This window comes from Piliocolobus tephrosceles, chromosome 17, assembly GCF_002776525.5.
Source record: "Piliocolobus tephrosceles isolate RC106 chromosome 17, ASM277652v3, whole genome shotgun sequence".
Lineage (NCBI taxonomy): Eukaryota > Metazoa > Chordata > Mammalia > Primates > Cercopithecidae > Piliocolobus > Piliocolobus tephrosceles.
Genome location: NC_045450.1, coordinates 59,367,960 through 59,382,346, shown reverse-complemented (window position 1 = coordinate 59,382,346; position 14,387 = coordinate 59,367,960). Strand labels below are relative to the sequence as shown.

The following is a 14,387-nucleotide window of genomic DNA, read 5'->3' as shown; positions in this document are numbered from 1 at the left end:
ATATTCCAGTTCTCTTTCTTGTTATTTATTTCTAGTTTTATTCTATTGTAGTCAAAGAAGATACTTTGTATGATTTTGATCTCTTTAAATTCATTGAGCAAAATATATCTTCATTTCCCTTGAGAAAATTTCCTTTTTGACTCATGAGTTATTTAGAAACGTATTGTTTGATATATGATTTGCAAATATTTTCTCCCAATCTGTAATTTGTCTTTTCATCCTCTTAAAAGGGTCTTTGCAGAGCAAGTTTCAAATTTTGATCAAGTCTGATTTATCATTTTTTAATTTTTTTTTTTTTTTGAGATGGTGTCTCTGTCGCCCAGGCTGGAGTGCAGTGGCACGATCTCAGCTCCCTGCAAGTTCCGCCTCCCGGGTTCACGCCATTCTCCTGCCTCAGCCTCCCGAGTAGCTGGGACTACAGGCGCTTGCCACCACGCCTGGCTAATTTTTTGTATATTTTTAGTACAGACGGGGTTTCACCGTGTTAGCCAGGATGGTCTCGATCTCCTGACCTCGTGATCTGCCCACCTCAGTCTCCCAAAGTGCTGGGATTACAGGCGTGAGCCACCGCACCCGGCCATCATTTTTTAATTTTAAGAATAATGGCTTTGGGGCTGGGCGCAGTGGTTCATGCCTGTAATCCCAGCACTTTGGGAGGCTAAGGCAGGTGGATCACTTGAGGTCAGGAGTTCAAGACCAGCCTGGCCAATATGCTGAAACCCCATCTCTACTTCAAAAAAAAACAAAAAAAAAAAACAAAACAAAAAATATTAGCTGAGTGTGGTGGCACATGCCTGTAGCTCCAGTTTGTTGGGAGGCTGAGGCAGGAGAATTGCTTGAGCCCTGAGGTGGGGGTTTCAGTAAGCTGAGATCACGCCACTGTACTCCAGCCCGGCAACAGAGGGAGACTCTGTCTCAAAAAAATAAAAAAAAAAAAAGAAGAAGAAGAAGAAAGAAAAAGAAGAAGAAAAAGTAAAAGAAAACAAAAAAATAATGGCTTTGGTGTCATGCCTAAGAATTCTTCTCCTAGCCTTAGGTCCTGAAGATTTTCTTCTACATGTTCTTCTTCAAGTTTTTGTTTGTTTGTTTGTTTTTAATTTTTGTGAGTTTTTTTTTTTCAAATGGCAACTCCAAGATAAAGCCAAATTATTTTCAATATTGTGCAATTTTTAGTATGAATAGCCATTCTAATTAAATAGACTCATTTGGCCAGGCATGGTGGCTCATGCTTATAATCCCAACACTTTGGGAGGCCAAGGCATAAGGATTGCTTGAGTTCAGAAGTTCAAGATCAGCCTGGGCAACACAGGGAGACCCCTGTCTCTACTAAAAGTAAAAAAATTTTTGCCGGGCGCAGTGGCTCAAGCCTGTAATCCCAGCACTTTGGGAGGCCGAGACGGGCAGATCACGAGGTCAGGAGATCGAGACCATCCTGGCTAACACGGTGAAACCCCGTCTCTACTAAAAAATACAAAAAATTAGCCGGGCGAGGTGGCGGGCGCCTGTAGTCCCAGCTGCTTGGGAGGCTGAGGCAGGAGAATGGCGTAAACCCGGGAGGCAGAGCTTGCAGTGAGCTGAGATCTGGCCACTGCACTCCAGCCCGGGCGACAGCGCGAGACTGTCTCAAAAAAAAAAAAAAAAAAAAAAAAAAAAAATTTTAAAGGCTCATTTAAACTTTTTTCAAACATTGACGCTTTCTCAACAGGAAATGTCTTTTAATTCTGCACAGTTCTCTCTGCTTTCTTCTAAAAGGTTCCTTGTTTTACGTTTTACATTTAAATCTATGATCCATTCAGGCAATTTTTGCATAGAATATGAGGTTTAGGTGAAGTTCATTTTTTTGTCCAGTTACTCCATCACCATTTGAACACCACATATCTGGCAAAGGACCAATATCTAGAATATTTAAACTCTCAAAACTCAAGTTTTTAAAAAAGAATTCAACTAAAACTGGGCAAAAGACATGAATGGACATTTCACCAATGAGGCTAAACAGATGGCAAACAAGCACACGAAGACATGTACATTATCACCAGGCACTAAAGACATGCCAATTAAAACCATGATGAGGCCGGGTGCAGTGGCTCACACCCATAATCCCAGCACTTTGGGAGGCCAAGGTGGGTGGATCACCTGAGGTCAGGAGTTCAAGACCAGTCTGGCCAATATGGTGAAACCCTGTCTTACTAAAAATACAAAAAATAGACAAGTGTGCTGGTGCACTTCTGTAGTCCCAGCTACTTGGGAGGCTGAGGCAGGGGAATTACTTGAACCCAGGAGGTGGAGGTTGCAGTGAGCTGAGATGGTGCCACTGCGCTCCAGCCTGGACAACAGAGCGAGACTCCATCTCAAACCAAAACAAAACAAAACAAAAAAACGTGATGATATGTCACTATTCACCTGTTAGAATAGCTAAAAATTCAGACAGGCACAAAACAAAATGCTGCTGCAGATGCAGAGAAACTGAATGTCTTGTACATTGATGGTGGTACAGTTAAAAAAAAAAAGAAAAGAAAAAAATTCCAAAAGGTTATACATTGTATGATTTTGTTTACAGCAGATCAGTATACTCATCCTGTAGCTGCTATGAATGTTGACAGCTAAAGACTCACACAGTTTCCCCCTCATCTGGAAGGATTGCCCTGGGCAGAAAGGAGGCTGCCTCTTGTTCCAGAGCTTCATGTTGCAGACTTCCCCATGGAGCCTCCACTGACCACATCCTTGTTTCACTTTTTCTTCCCCTGCGCTATCCTACCCACCGCTCTCCTGAGAGCCTTCCTTCAATAAAGCACATGCCCCTGTGTTAGCTGTTGAAGGTGTCCGGGTTCTTGGAGTCTTGAATAAAGAATTGGGCAATAGGCACAAACAAAGCAAGGAAAAAATGAAGCAACAAAAGCAGAGATTTATTGAAAACAAAGGTGCACTCCACAGGCTGGGAGCCAGCCTGAGCATAGGGGCTCAAGAGCTCCATTACAGAATTTTCTGGGGTTTAAATACCCTCTAGAGGTTTCCATTGGTTACTTGGTGTACACCCTATGTAAATGAAGAAGATGAAGTTAAGTTGCTAAGTCACTTACTCAGTGAACACCATATGTAAATGAAGAAAATATTTCCTGTCATAGCTGAAGTGTTTCCATTTTATTTAGTTCTAGGAAGTCAGCATGAATCAGCTTTATGTTCCTTGGCTGCAGACCCTATTCTCCTGCCTCACCTGAATCTCTTCACCTAAGACAGGAAAAAAACTGATGGTTCAGGAATGGAAGAACAATAGCAGGGCAAAGAATCACCAAGGCCGGGTTCAAGTGATTCTCCCCTCTCAGGCTCCCGAGTAGCTGGGATTACAGGCATGCACCACCATGTCCAGCTAATTTTTGTATTTTTAGTAGAGACAGGGTTTCCCCATGTTGGCCAGGATAATCTCGAACTCCTGACCTCAGGTGATCTGGCCACCTCAGCCTCCCAAAGGGCTGGGATTACAAGCATGAGCCACTGCGCCCAGTCCCCAGTTCTGTTCTTTCAGAGGCAAATAGTCTTTTGAGTAAATGCGTGACACTACTTAGACTTTCTAGCTGAAGATGTAGTTAATCTTAAGAAAACCTGACTCACAGTATAAGGATGTTCTGCAATGACCTTAAAGGAGGAAGTGATTTTTTTTCCCACTTCTGTGTCTCTTCCCTAGCACCCTCCCCACCCCGCCAATATTATCCAGCACAGAGAAGTGAACACCAGAAGCTTCTCTCCAACTTGCAGTTTTTCTCTAAACTTCCAGTCCTTCCCACACCGTGTCCTGCTTATAGTAGTTGCTGGAAACTTTTTCTATTCTGAATCCCCAGCCCCCAAAGAAGGCCTGGCACTGATGTGTACAGCGTAGTTACAGAGTGACTTTAAGGAAGGCAGGGAGAGTGTGGAAAGGACAGGAAGAGCATAGCAGGAGGAAGGGAGGGTTCGGGGCTCTGAGCTTCCTAGAAAGCGGCTCTAGGGAGCTGGGGCACCGTGAGCCTGGCGGTTGGCAGCTGGAGCCAGGTCGGAGGGGGAAGTGTCGCAGCATTCTCTGCAGGCGTCCCAGACCTGAGACAGTGGCCTCCGCAGGGCACAGGACAGAAACAACCGTCCAAGTAGCTGAGTGGAGGGACCCTGCTCAAGTGCAGCTGCAGTGGCCGGGGTTTCCCTCAGGTAGGATCGGGGCTCCTTGTCGCCGCCAGCCACGTGTGGTGTCCGGCACGGCCAGTGGAGCGCAGGGCGCGGACACCAGGGAAGGGGGTGCAGGGGAACTCCCGCGGGCCTCGTGTTTGCAGACTTCTCCTCTGGGCAGGAGGCGGTCGTGGGAAAGAAGGCGGAAGAGCGAGCTTTTTGGAACTCGGCACGGGACAGATTGGACGCACATCCCTCGGGAGGCACGAAGGTGAGCATGGGGTCTCCCCAGGAGGCGGCGGGGCCGAGGGGCTGCAGCCAGATTCCTGGGCAGTGATGGGAAGAACCGGGGATGAGGTGGCCCGGTCCGAGTTCCTGGAACTCAGCACCGAGTTGGTTTCATTTCCTCGGCTCTGATGGTGGAACTGCCTGCTGGGATCTAGCACTACCTTCTGTCAAAGCGAGAGGCCCAGTAGCGGTGGGGGTCGTGGAGGACAGGGACACGAGAACAAGTAACCTGATGTCTTCTCAGAAAAAGGAAGCCTTCAGGTTTGCAGGCTGAAGGTGAGAGAGAGAGAGACAGAGAGAGAGGGGGAAGAGGTAAATGTCTGATAATCTTTATTTTATTTTTATTTTTTGGAGAGAAGAGGTGAATTTGAATTGTTATTGCCATTTAAAGATTTTTCACTTTTAAAATTAGTAACCTGTTTTCTCATCGTAACATATGAACATAATCCCCCTTATCTTTTTATGTATTTATTATTAGAGATGGGGTCTCCCTCTGTTGCCCAGGCTGGAGTGCAGTGGTACAATCATAGCTCACTGCAGCCTCTGAAACTCCTGGGCTCAAGTGATCCTCCCGCCAGATCCTCCCAAGTAGCTAGGACTACAAGGTGCACACCACCAGACCCAATTAAATTTTTTTTGCATTTTTTGGTAGAGCCAGGGTCTCACTTTTTCACCCAGGCTGGTCTCAAACTCCTGGGCTCAGGTGATCCTCCTACTTCACCCTCCTAAAGTGCTGGGATTACAGGTGTGAGCCACTGCAGCTGGCCTGAACATATTCTTAGTTGTTTGTTTTACACATTATAAATAGCACTGCAGTGAACATCTTAGTAGCCATCTGTCTACACACACAAGCTTTTCTACATCATAAGTTCCTACAAATTCAAATTGCCCAGTCTACCTGTGTATATATTTATATTCCCTTTCTTCCCTTAGAGCTCATATACTTAATAAGCCTTTAAACAATTGAAGTTATTGTAGGGCACTTTTTTCCCGACGTTTTGCAGTTTTTAATATATTTTAATATCATACAGGCAAGTCCCCTTTTATTTTTTAAAATCCTGGTTATCCCTACTAATTTCCTGTTTCAAATGAACTTTTCATTTTGTTTCAATGCCAAAATATGTCATTAGATGTTTTATTGGAACTGCATTAAATTGGATTTAAATTTCAGAAGGATTGCTGGGCTGGTCTATTTTAGTCTTCCCAGCCAGAAACATGACACTTCTTCTCTTTCCTCCTTTCTTCAAGCTTTGTTTTGTGCAATTTTCTTTTTTTTTTTTTTTTCTTTTGAGATGGATGATCTCGGCTCAGTGCAACCTCCACCTCCCAGGTTCAAGCAATTCTCCTCCCTCAGCCTCCCGAGTAGTTGGGATTAAAGGCACCTGGTACCATGCTTGGCTAATTTTAGTATCTTTAGTAGAGATGGAATTTCACCATGTTGGCCAGGCTGATCTCAAACTCCCGACTTCAGGTGATCCACCTGCCTCAGCTTCCCAAAGTGCTGAGATTACAGGTGTGAGCCACTGCGCCTGCTACAATTTTCTTCATACCATGCCATCACTGTATAATTGATTATTTTAAATTGTTTGTCACTTCTATGGGTGCGATATTTTCCCCACTTTCCTTTCTGATTAGTTAGTGCTGAGATATGGCTTTCTGATGAGGCTGGTAGTAAGATAACTGGAGCTTGGCGCTAAGAAGCTAAAATTTGCAAGATTCCTTGAACAACATTGTCACATGTGCTTCTGTTTCTGGTGCAACAGAGAAAGTGTAAAACCCTTTGCCCCAAGGCTGGGTGCAGTGGCTCAAGCCTGTAATCCCAGCACTTTGGGAGGCCGAGATGGGCGGATCACGAGGTCAGGAGATCGAGACCATCCTGGCTAACACGGTGAAACCTCGTCTCTACTAAAAATACAAAAACTAGCCGGGCGACGTGGCGGGCACCTGTAGTCCCAGCTACTCGGGAGGCTGAGGCAGGAGAATGGCGTAAATCCGGGAGGTGGAGCTTGCAGTGAGCTGAGATCCGGCCACTGCACTCCAGCCCGGGCAACAGAGGGAGACTCTGCCTCAAAAACAAACAAACAAACAAACAAACAAACAAAAAAACCCTTTGCCCTCACAATTCCCAAGAAATAGCCTTGAAGATACCTGCCTAGCATATGGGAATAGCTGGGTAGTCTGAGATCCGCTAGTCTCTTTAGGATTGCCCTAATAACTCTTACCTCCCTTGCCCAATCCCTGTAACTCTCAGGCAGCAAAAATGCAAATGTATCAATTGCTCATTTATTTAGTTTCACTTCTGCCAGTGCCTCACTCATGTTTTAAAGACATATTTGGGCTCCAGACCAAGCTGTTATTTAATCCATAAACTGGTGGTAATACTTAACCTACCTTTTTCACTGAGCTGTTAAAAAAAAAAAAAAAGGCCAGGTGCAGTGGCTCACACCTGTAATCCCAGCACTTTGGGAGGCTGAGGCGGGTGGATCACAAGGTCAGGAGTTTAAGATCAGCCTGGCCAACATGGTGAAACCCCGCCTCTACTAAAAACTACAAAAATTAGCCGAGCGTAGTGGCAGGCACCTGTGGTTCCAGCTACTCGGGAGACTGAGGCAGAAGAATCGCTTGAACCCGGGGGGTGGAGGTTGCAGTGAGCCACGACTGTGTCACTGCACTTCAGTCTGGGTGACAGGGAGAGACTCTATCTCAAAAAAAAAAAAAAAAAAAAACTAACTTTGTTTTTTGTTGTCGTTGTTATTGGTGGTAGTGGTGGTATTTTTGAGACAGTCTTATTCTGTTGCCCAGGCTGGATAGAGTCAGTGGCACACTCATGGCTCGCTGCAACCTTGACCTCCCAGCCTCAATCAATTCTCCCTCCTCAGGTTCTGGAGTAGCTGGGACTACAGGCAAGCACCACCACATCCAGCACATTTTTGTGTTTTTTTTCAGAGACAGGGTTTCACCATGTTGCCCAGGCTGGTCTCGAACCCAGGCTCATGTGATCCCCCGGCCTCAGCCTCACAAAGTGCTGGGATTACAGGTTTGAGCCATCACACCCCACCCTAACTTTATTTTAAATACTTTGAAAACTGGTTTCATGGCCTTGTGATTATTTGAATGCAACTTCCCTGAACCACAGCATCTTCACTTTTCATCTGTTTGTTTTTTCTAGACAGGGTCTCTCTCTGTTTCCCAGGCTGGAGTGCAGTGGTGTCATCATAGCTCACTGCAGCCTTGACCTCCTAGGCTCAAGCAATTCTCCCACCTCAGCCTCCTGAGTAGCTGGGACCTGTAGTCCAAAAAATAATAATAATTTTTGTATTTTTAGTAGAGATAGGTCTCGCTGTGTTGCCCAGAATGGTCTGGAACTCCTGGCCTCAAGCAATCCTCCCACCTCTACCTCCCAAAATGTTGGGATAACAGGCATGAACTACCATGCCCAGCCAGTATCTTCATCTGTTAAATGAAAATAACCATGGAGAGCTGGGGGTTCCAGAGCACTTAGGATGTAGTAGGTGAATTGAGAGATCTAGCATCATCATTATTATCATTATTCATTGCTGAACACAGTTGGCTTTAGTTGCAAATAAAGCAAACATGATTCAAACTGCCTTAAACAATCAGGGAGGTCATTGGTCCATGAAACCTGTAGTTAGGGGATGGGGTACACTTCAGTGTCAGTTCAAACCAGTGGCTCAATGTTGTCATCAAGGGCTCAGATTCTTTCTCCCTTTCCATTCTACTATGCTCAGGTTAGCCTCATTCCAAGCTTTAGGATCAGGGCTCTGTGCTTCCTCACTCATGTTCAGAGAAGAGAGAGAGGTTGAGAGTAGGAAGCTGGCACTGCAGCCTCAACCTCCTAGGCTCAGGAAATCCCCCTATCTCATCTTCCCAGGCGGCTGAGACTAGAGGTGTGTGCCATCACACCAGGCTAATTTATTATATATATAATATATATGGAATATTATATATGTATTATAATATATATGTAATATATTACATTTTTTTGAGATAGTGCAACCTCTGCCCCCTGGGTTCAAGCAATTCTTCTGACTCAGCCTTCCAAGTAGCTGGAATTACAGGCATGCACCACAACACCCAGCTAATTTTTGTGTTTTTAGTATAGACGGGGTTTCACCATGTTTGCCAGGCTGGTTTCCAACTCCTGACCTCAAGTGATCTGCCCTCCTCAGCCTTCCAAAGTGCTGGGATTACAGGTGTGAGCCACTGCGCCCAGCCAATTTTATATTTTATTTATTTTATTTTATTATATTTTTTATTTTTCTAGAGAAAGGGTCTCACTTTGCTGTCCAGACTGATCTGGAACTCCTGGCCTCAAGCAATCCTCCTGCCTCTTCCTCTCAAAGTGCTGGGATTATCGGTGGGAGCCACCTCGCTCAGCTGCATTTTTCTTAAAGGACTGCAGGAAGAAACTGAACAAATTTTTGTAGGAAAAATGCAAGATAGACAGTCCACATGTTTTAAGAAAAAGATAAAGAAACGTACTTATCTGTGGCAGTAAAGACTAGCCCAGCTCACTTCACTCATTTGAATTACCTGCCTGGCCCCTGAAACCTCTATGCTTTAGCAGGATATATTTGTAATAGGCGAAACTGATGTAAACATATCGACCTGAAAATTTACATGCAATACAAGTTTATTCCTTGATCACTTAACAGTCCATGACAGACGTTCCAGGTCTGTGGGTAGCGCTTCTCCAAGTGATGATCCAGGGACTCAGGACCCTTCTTGGGGCTCCACCACCCCTAGGGCCGCTTCATCACGTGCAGCCAGCCACCAAAGGGAGACTGTGTGGAGGCAGCAAAGTTGCCCCAGTCCGAAGTAGAGCGGGTCACATGCAATGTAAACCCCATTGGTGAGAACTAGTCACACGGCCACATCACGCTGCAAGGAAGGCTGGGAGATGTAGTTCCGACTGGACCAGCTCTTCCCATCTACAACTCTATTTTTGTGGGAGGGCAGAACAGGTTTTGGTGGGCAGCAAACCATCTCCATCTTGCATGAAAATGCTAGGGAGACCTCCTCAGGCATTTAAATCACAGACCCCTTTGATTCTTTCTTAGCCAAGTAGTGAATATGCAGGAGATTTGGGGATTTCATCAAATTACATTCATTTCTTCCAGGCATGGAAAATTTGAAGCATATTATCACCCTTGGCCAGGTCATCCACAAACGGTGTGAAGAGATGAAATACTGCAAGAAACAGTGCCGGCGCCTGGGCCACCGCGTCCTCGGCCTGGTCAAGTCTCTGGAGATGCTCCAGGACCAAGGAAAGAGGAGCGTGCCCTCTGAGGAGTTAACCGCAGCCATGAACCACTTCAAGGCTGCCCTGGAGGAGGCTAGTGGGGAGATAGAAAAGTTCAGCAATAGATCCAATATCTGCAGGTTTCTCACAGCAAGCCAGGACAAAATACTCTTCAAGGACGTGAACAAGAACCTGAATGATGTCTGGAAGGAGCTCTCACTGTTACTTCAGATTGAGCAACGCATGCCTGTTTCACGCATAAGCCAAGGAGCGTCCTGGGCACAGGAAGATCAGCAGGATGCAGACGAAGACAGGCGAGCCTTCCAGATGCTAAGAAGGGGCAAGTTGGGTTTTTGGTGGGGAGTGGGAGTGCAGTTGAACACATTTTAGCCTCACTTTAATTCACCAAAGGAGCAGCAAGGATGAAGTTTGAGCAGCTGTAACATACTTGTAGCTCAAAACTCCTAACATCTTTGGCCCAGATATATGGTGGGGGCTGGTGAAATTTGGGCAAGTCAGTGTAGAGGAGTTTTTTGTTTTGTTTCGTTTTTTGAGACAGGGTCTCTTTTGCACGGGCTGGAGGACAGTGGCACAATCATAGCTCACCGTAGCCTCACGCTCAAGTGATCCTCCCACCTCAGCCTCTGAAGTGGCTGGGACTATAGGTGTGCATGCCACCATGCCCAGCTAATTTTTATTTTCTTTTTTGCAGATAGAGAGTCTCACTATGTTGCCCAGGCTGGAGTAGAACTCCTGGCCTCCAGTGATTCTCTTGCCTCAGCCTCCCAAAGTGCTGGGATTACAGGCACCTAGGAGGTCGAGGCTGCAGTGAGCCATGATTATTCCACTGCTCTGCAGTCTGGGTGACAGAGCGAGATCCTGTCTCCAAAATCAAAGGGTGGAGGGGGGCCAGCATGAGAAGTAAATCTCCCTCCTTGACCTCGGGGGCCCCATTTCCCATTCTGAGGACGTGAGACCTTCAGTACTGAAACTGGGGAAGTCTAATGGAAACCATATAGACAAACTGATAATCTAATCCATTGTTGCTACAAGGATATTTGTGCAACCTTTATCAAAATGGGAGATACAGTCACACGGTCTACCAGTTTCTTGAATACCTTTCTGGAGATTTAAGTATATATATTTTATTGTTGTCACACAGTCAGCATCATACCGAACACATTATTCTGTTTCTTCTTTTCTCATTAAATAATTTTAAATATCTCCCATGTAAATATCCATGGAACTATATAGCTTGTTTTCCTACTTGGCATCTATCCTACTGTTTTGTTGTATGATCATACCAGCAGCATACAAATTCAAAAACAACCCAATACATACACCCATCATTTTTTCCCATTTTTTGTGATAAAATATACATAACATAAAATTTACCATTTCAACCATTTTTAGATGCCAATTCAGTGGCATCAAGTATATTCACATGGTTCTGAAACCATCACCACCATCTATCACCAGAACCTTTTTTTCTTTTCTTTCTTTCTTTTCTTTTCTTTCCTGTTTTCTTTTTTCTTTCTTTTTTTTTTTTTTTTTTTTGAGACAGAGTCTTGCTCTATAACCCAGGCTGGAGAGCAGTGGCACAATCTTGGCTCACTGCAACCTCTGCCTCCTGGGTTCAAGCAATTCTTGTGCCTCAGCCACCCGAGTAGTTGGGATTACAGGCATGTGCCACCACACCCAGCTTACTTTTGTATTTTTAGTAGAGACGGGGTTTTACCATCTCTACTGACCAGTTTGACCAGGCTGGTCTCAGACTCCTGACCTCAAGTGATCTGCCTGACTCGGCCTCCCAAAGTGCTAGGATTACAGGCATGAGCCACCACGCCTGGCCTATTTCAAGATATCTTTATGAGAAATTCCCGGAAGTGGAATTATTAGGTAAAATCACTAGGTCAAAGACTATAGGCATTTTAAATTTTGATAGAAGTTGCACAGATATTACTCCTACCAATGATGCATGAGGTTATCTTCTTCTCTATACTTTTCCCATAAGAGACTTTCCCACTTTTGGTAGTCAGAACTGGTTCCATGTCCCCAGAACTCAGTCCTGGGCAGACAGGGATGGCTGACCACTGTAAATAGTGTGTTGTAAATTTTCCAACATGTTTCTGAGTATATAAATCAGGATAGATTTGATTATGCTGTAGTTTAGAAAAAAAAAACAACTCAGTGTTCTAAAAAAACAAGTTTATTTCTCATTCAGGCAAAGTCCAGGGGACTCTCCAAGGTGAATGTCCTCCTTCTAGGATACTCTCAATAGTATAGCACTCCCATGTTGACACAAACTTTCTTCACTTCCAAAGCAGCCAGGTTGGAACCTTATGCAGAGTCAGTTCAGTGCTCCCTCTGGGAAGTGACAGACATCTCTTTCCTTCATTTCTTAGCCAAAGTGAGTTACCTAACTATGCTTTAATGCATTTCTTATGTGCTTAGAAGTAGAAATCTGAATATTGGTGATCAGTAGTAATCCCATCATAATGAATATGATAGGTAAAAAATGGTATCTCAACAGTTTTAATTAGCATTTCAGTTTTGATTGGCATGTGATTTTAATTTGTTTTGAGCATTCACTGCCCTTTTTTCCTGCAGATAATGAAGGAATAGAAGCTTCATTGAGACGATTAGAAATCAACATGAAAGAAATCAAGGAAACTTTGAGGCAGTGTAAGTTTTCATGTGCCCTGCTGTTTCTGATGGCCCCCAAACTAGAAGTCATCAGTTTACTGGGACCCCAGCCTTCCCCTACGCCTGCATTTGTCCATTTTCTGTGCTGGATGACTGGAAGCAGCCCACAGGTTTGGGGATCCATTCATGGCTAGCCCAGGCTTCTGTCCATGGAATAACATCCAGAGGGGGCTTCTTGACCAATAAGATATCTTCTAACGGCTGTCAAAGTGCTTAAAATCTCTATGAATAGCATCAAAGCTTCAGTTCGGTTGCTGAATTTCCAAGAAAAAATTCGAATCAAATTTAAAATGCCCACTCATTCATTCATTCATTCATTCAACAAAACTGTGAGTATATGTTTTATGCCAGAGGCCATGCAAAGAGGGGACTAAGATGCAGAGAAGGACACTGCCTTCCAGAAGCGCATGGGGTAGAGGAGAAAAGAGGAATGACAGACAGTGAACACACAACAGCAAGGTTACTGAGCTTGAACTATGTCCCTAACTACTAGGTCTGAAATGACTAGACCAGATGCCAGATGCTCAAATGCCAAGCTCTGGGTAACAGAAATAGAGATCCTTCCAGGATGAGATAGACGAGTCTGGATGAGGGTTAAGGCTAGAGGGACAGGTGGGATTTGAAGAGGAGAGAAAGGAAGTGGATGACACATTCTGTTAACTATCCAACTGTGTCTCTACTGGTCACTCAGAGGCACTGGAGCCGCTCCCTTGGGCTGAGTCGATCAGAAGCCCCAGCCACGACCAACTCTGGTTCATATTATAGAGTTTCCCACTCACACATCACAAGGATGCCACCTCCCTTAGGACCCCTTCCTCTGCTCATTGACTCTTTTGTCTTCTTTCCTCTTGGGGCTGAGGTCAGATTTACTACCAAAAGGCATGCAGGAGATCCCACAAGAGCAAATCAAGGAGATCAAGAAGGAGCAGCTTTCAGGATCCCCGTGGATTCTGCTAAGGAAAAATAAAGTCAGCACATTTTATAAAGGAGAATACCACAGAGCTCCAGTGACCATAAAAGTATTCAACAACCCCCAGGCTGGCAGCATTGCGTAAGTTGTTTTGTGTGGTTCTCTCGTGTGTACCAATACTTATTCTCTGTAACTCTCCAGGGAGAGAGGGGTATTGTCTCCATTTTTAGATGAGGAAGCCTCGGCCTCAAAGGGTTAAATGACTGCTCTCCACTATTAAAGAGCAGTCTTGACTTAAATACATCTTTCCACTTCAGTTCTAGCCTTCTCTCCTTTATTCATGTACATATTTTAAAAAAACAAAAAAACTTTCTCTTCCAACCCTGTTTCCCAGTTGCTCATCCCCTCCTCAGACAGTAATTCTAGTGTGTTTTGTTTGTATCTGTTCTTATAAAATGTATGCATACATTTTTCCTGTTCACAACTGGTAGAGTTACATGTCTGTTGCCTCCTTTCCTCACTTTTCTCACTCAACATCATGAAACATGTTCCATACTTGGACTCCTTAATTTCTGTCTGCCATCCATGGTGAAGATCCTCATTTTGACAATTTTTTATTTTTATTTTTATTTTTATTTTTTGAGACAAGGTCTCACTCTGTTGTCCAGGCTGGAGTGCAGTGGTGAGATCATATCTCATTGCAGCCTTAACCTCCCAGGCTCCAGCAATCCTCACACCTCAGCCTCCCAAGTAGCTAGGATAGCAGGTGTGCACCACCATGGTTGGCTAATTTTTAAATTTTTTGTAGAGACAGGGTCCCACTGTGCTGCCCAGGCTGGTCTGGAACTCCTGGACTCAAGCGCCTCCTGCCTCAGCCTTCCAAAGTGCTGGAATAACAGGCGTGAGCCATGTATTTTGTCTATTTTTTGTTTTTCCAGTGATGGAACCCAGTCAACTATCAACTTCTCCCCACCAAAAAGATGCCATACTAAGTATCCCTTTAGGGACCTGTTTGAGCGTTCTTTGGGATATAGCACCAGGACAGAAAATGATGGGCCACAGGATATGTGTATATTAAGTGACTAAGTA

The 14,387-nt window shown here is 44.6% G+C and overlaps 1 protein-coding gene across 4 annotated transcripts in view; it reads left to right on the top strand.

The window, feature by feature from the left end:
- The first annotated feature begins 3,664 nt into the window (after window positions 1-3,664).
- Window positions 3,665-14,387, top strand: part of MLKL (mixed lineage kinase domain like pseudokinase) — a 29,046-nt gene continuing 18,323 nt past the window's right edge. For 3 of the 4 annotated variants that reach the window (XR_002729660.3, XM_023202452.1, XM_023202454.1), the window contains exons 1-5: window positions 3,665-4,173; window positions 4,313-4,402; window positions 9,561-10,022; window positions 12,293-12,367; window positions 13,253-13,439. Coding sequence is in view for 3 of the 4 variants with exons in the window: in XM_023202452.1 (XP_023058220.1) it covers window positions 9,563-10,022; window positions 12,293-12,367; window positions 13,253-13,439 (722 nt within the window). In the remaining variant the exon portion in view is untranslated. The remainder of the gene's footprint in view (window positions 4,174-4,312; window positions 4,403-9,560; window positions 10,023-12,292; window positions 12,368-13,252; window positions 13,440-14,387) is intronic. The other variant, XM_023202453.1, reaches the window with a different exon arrangement.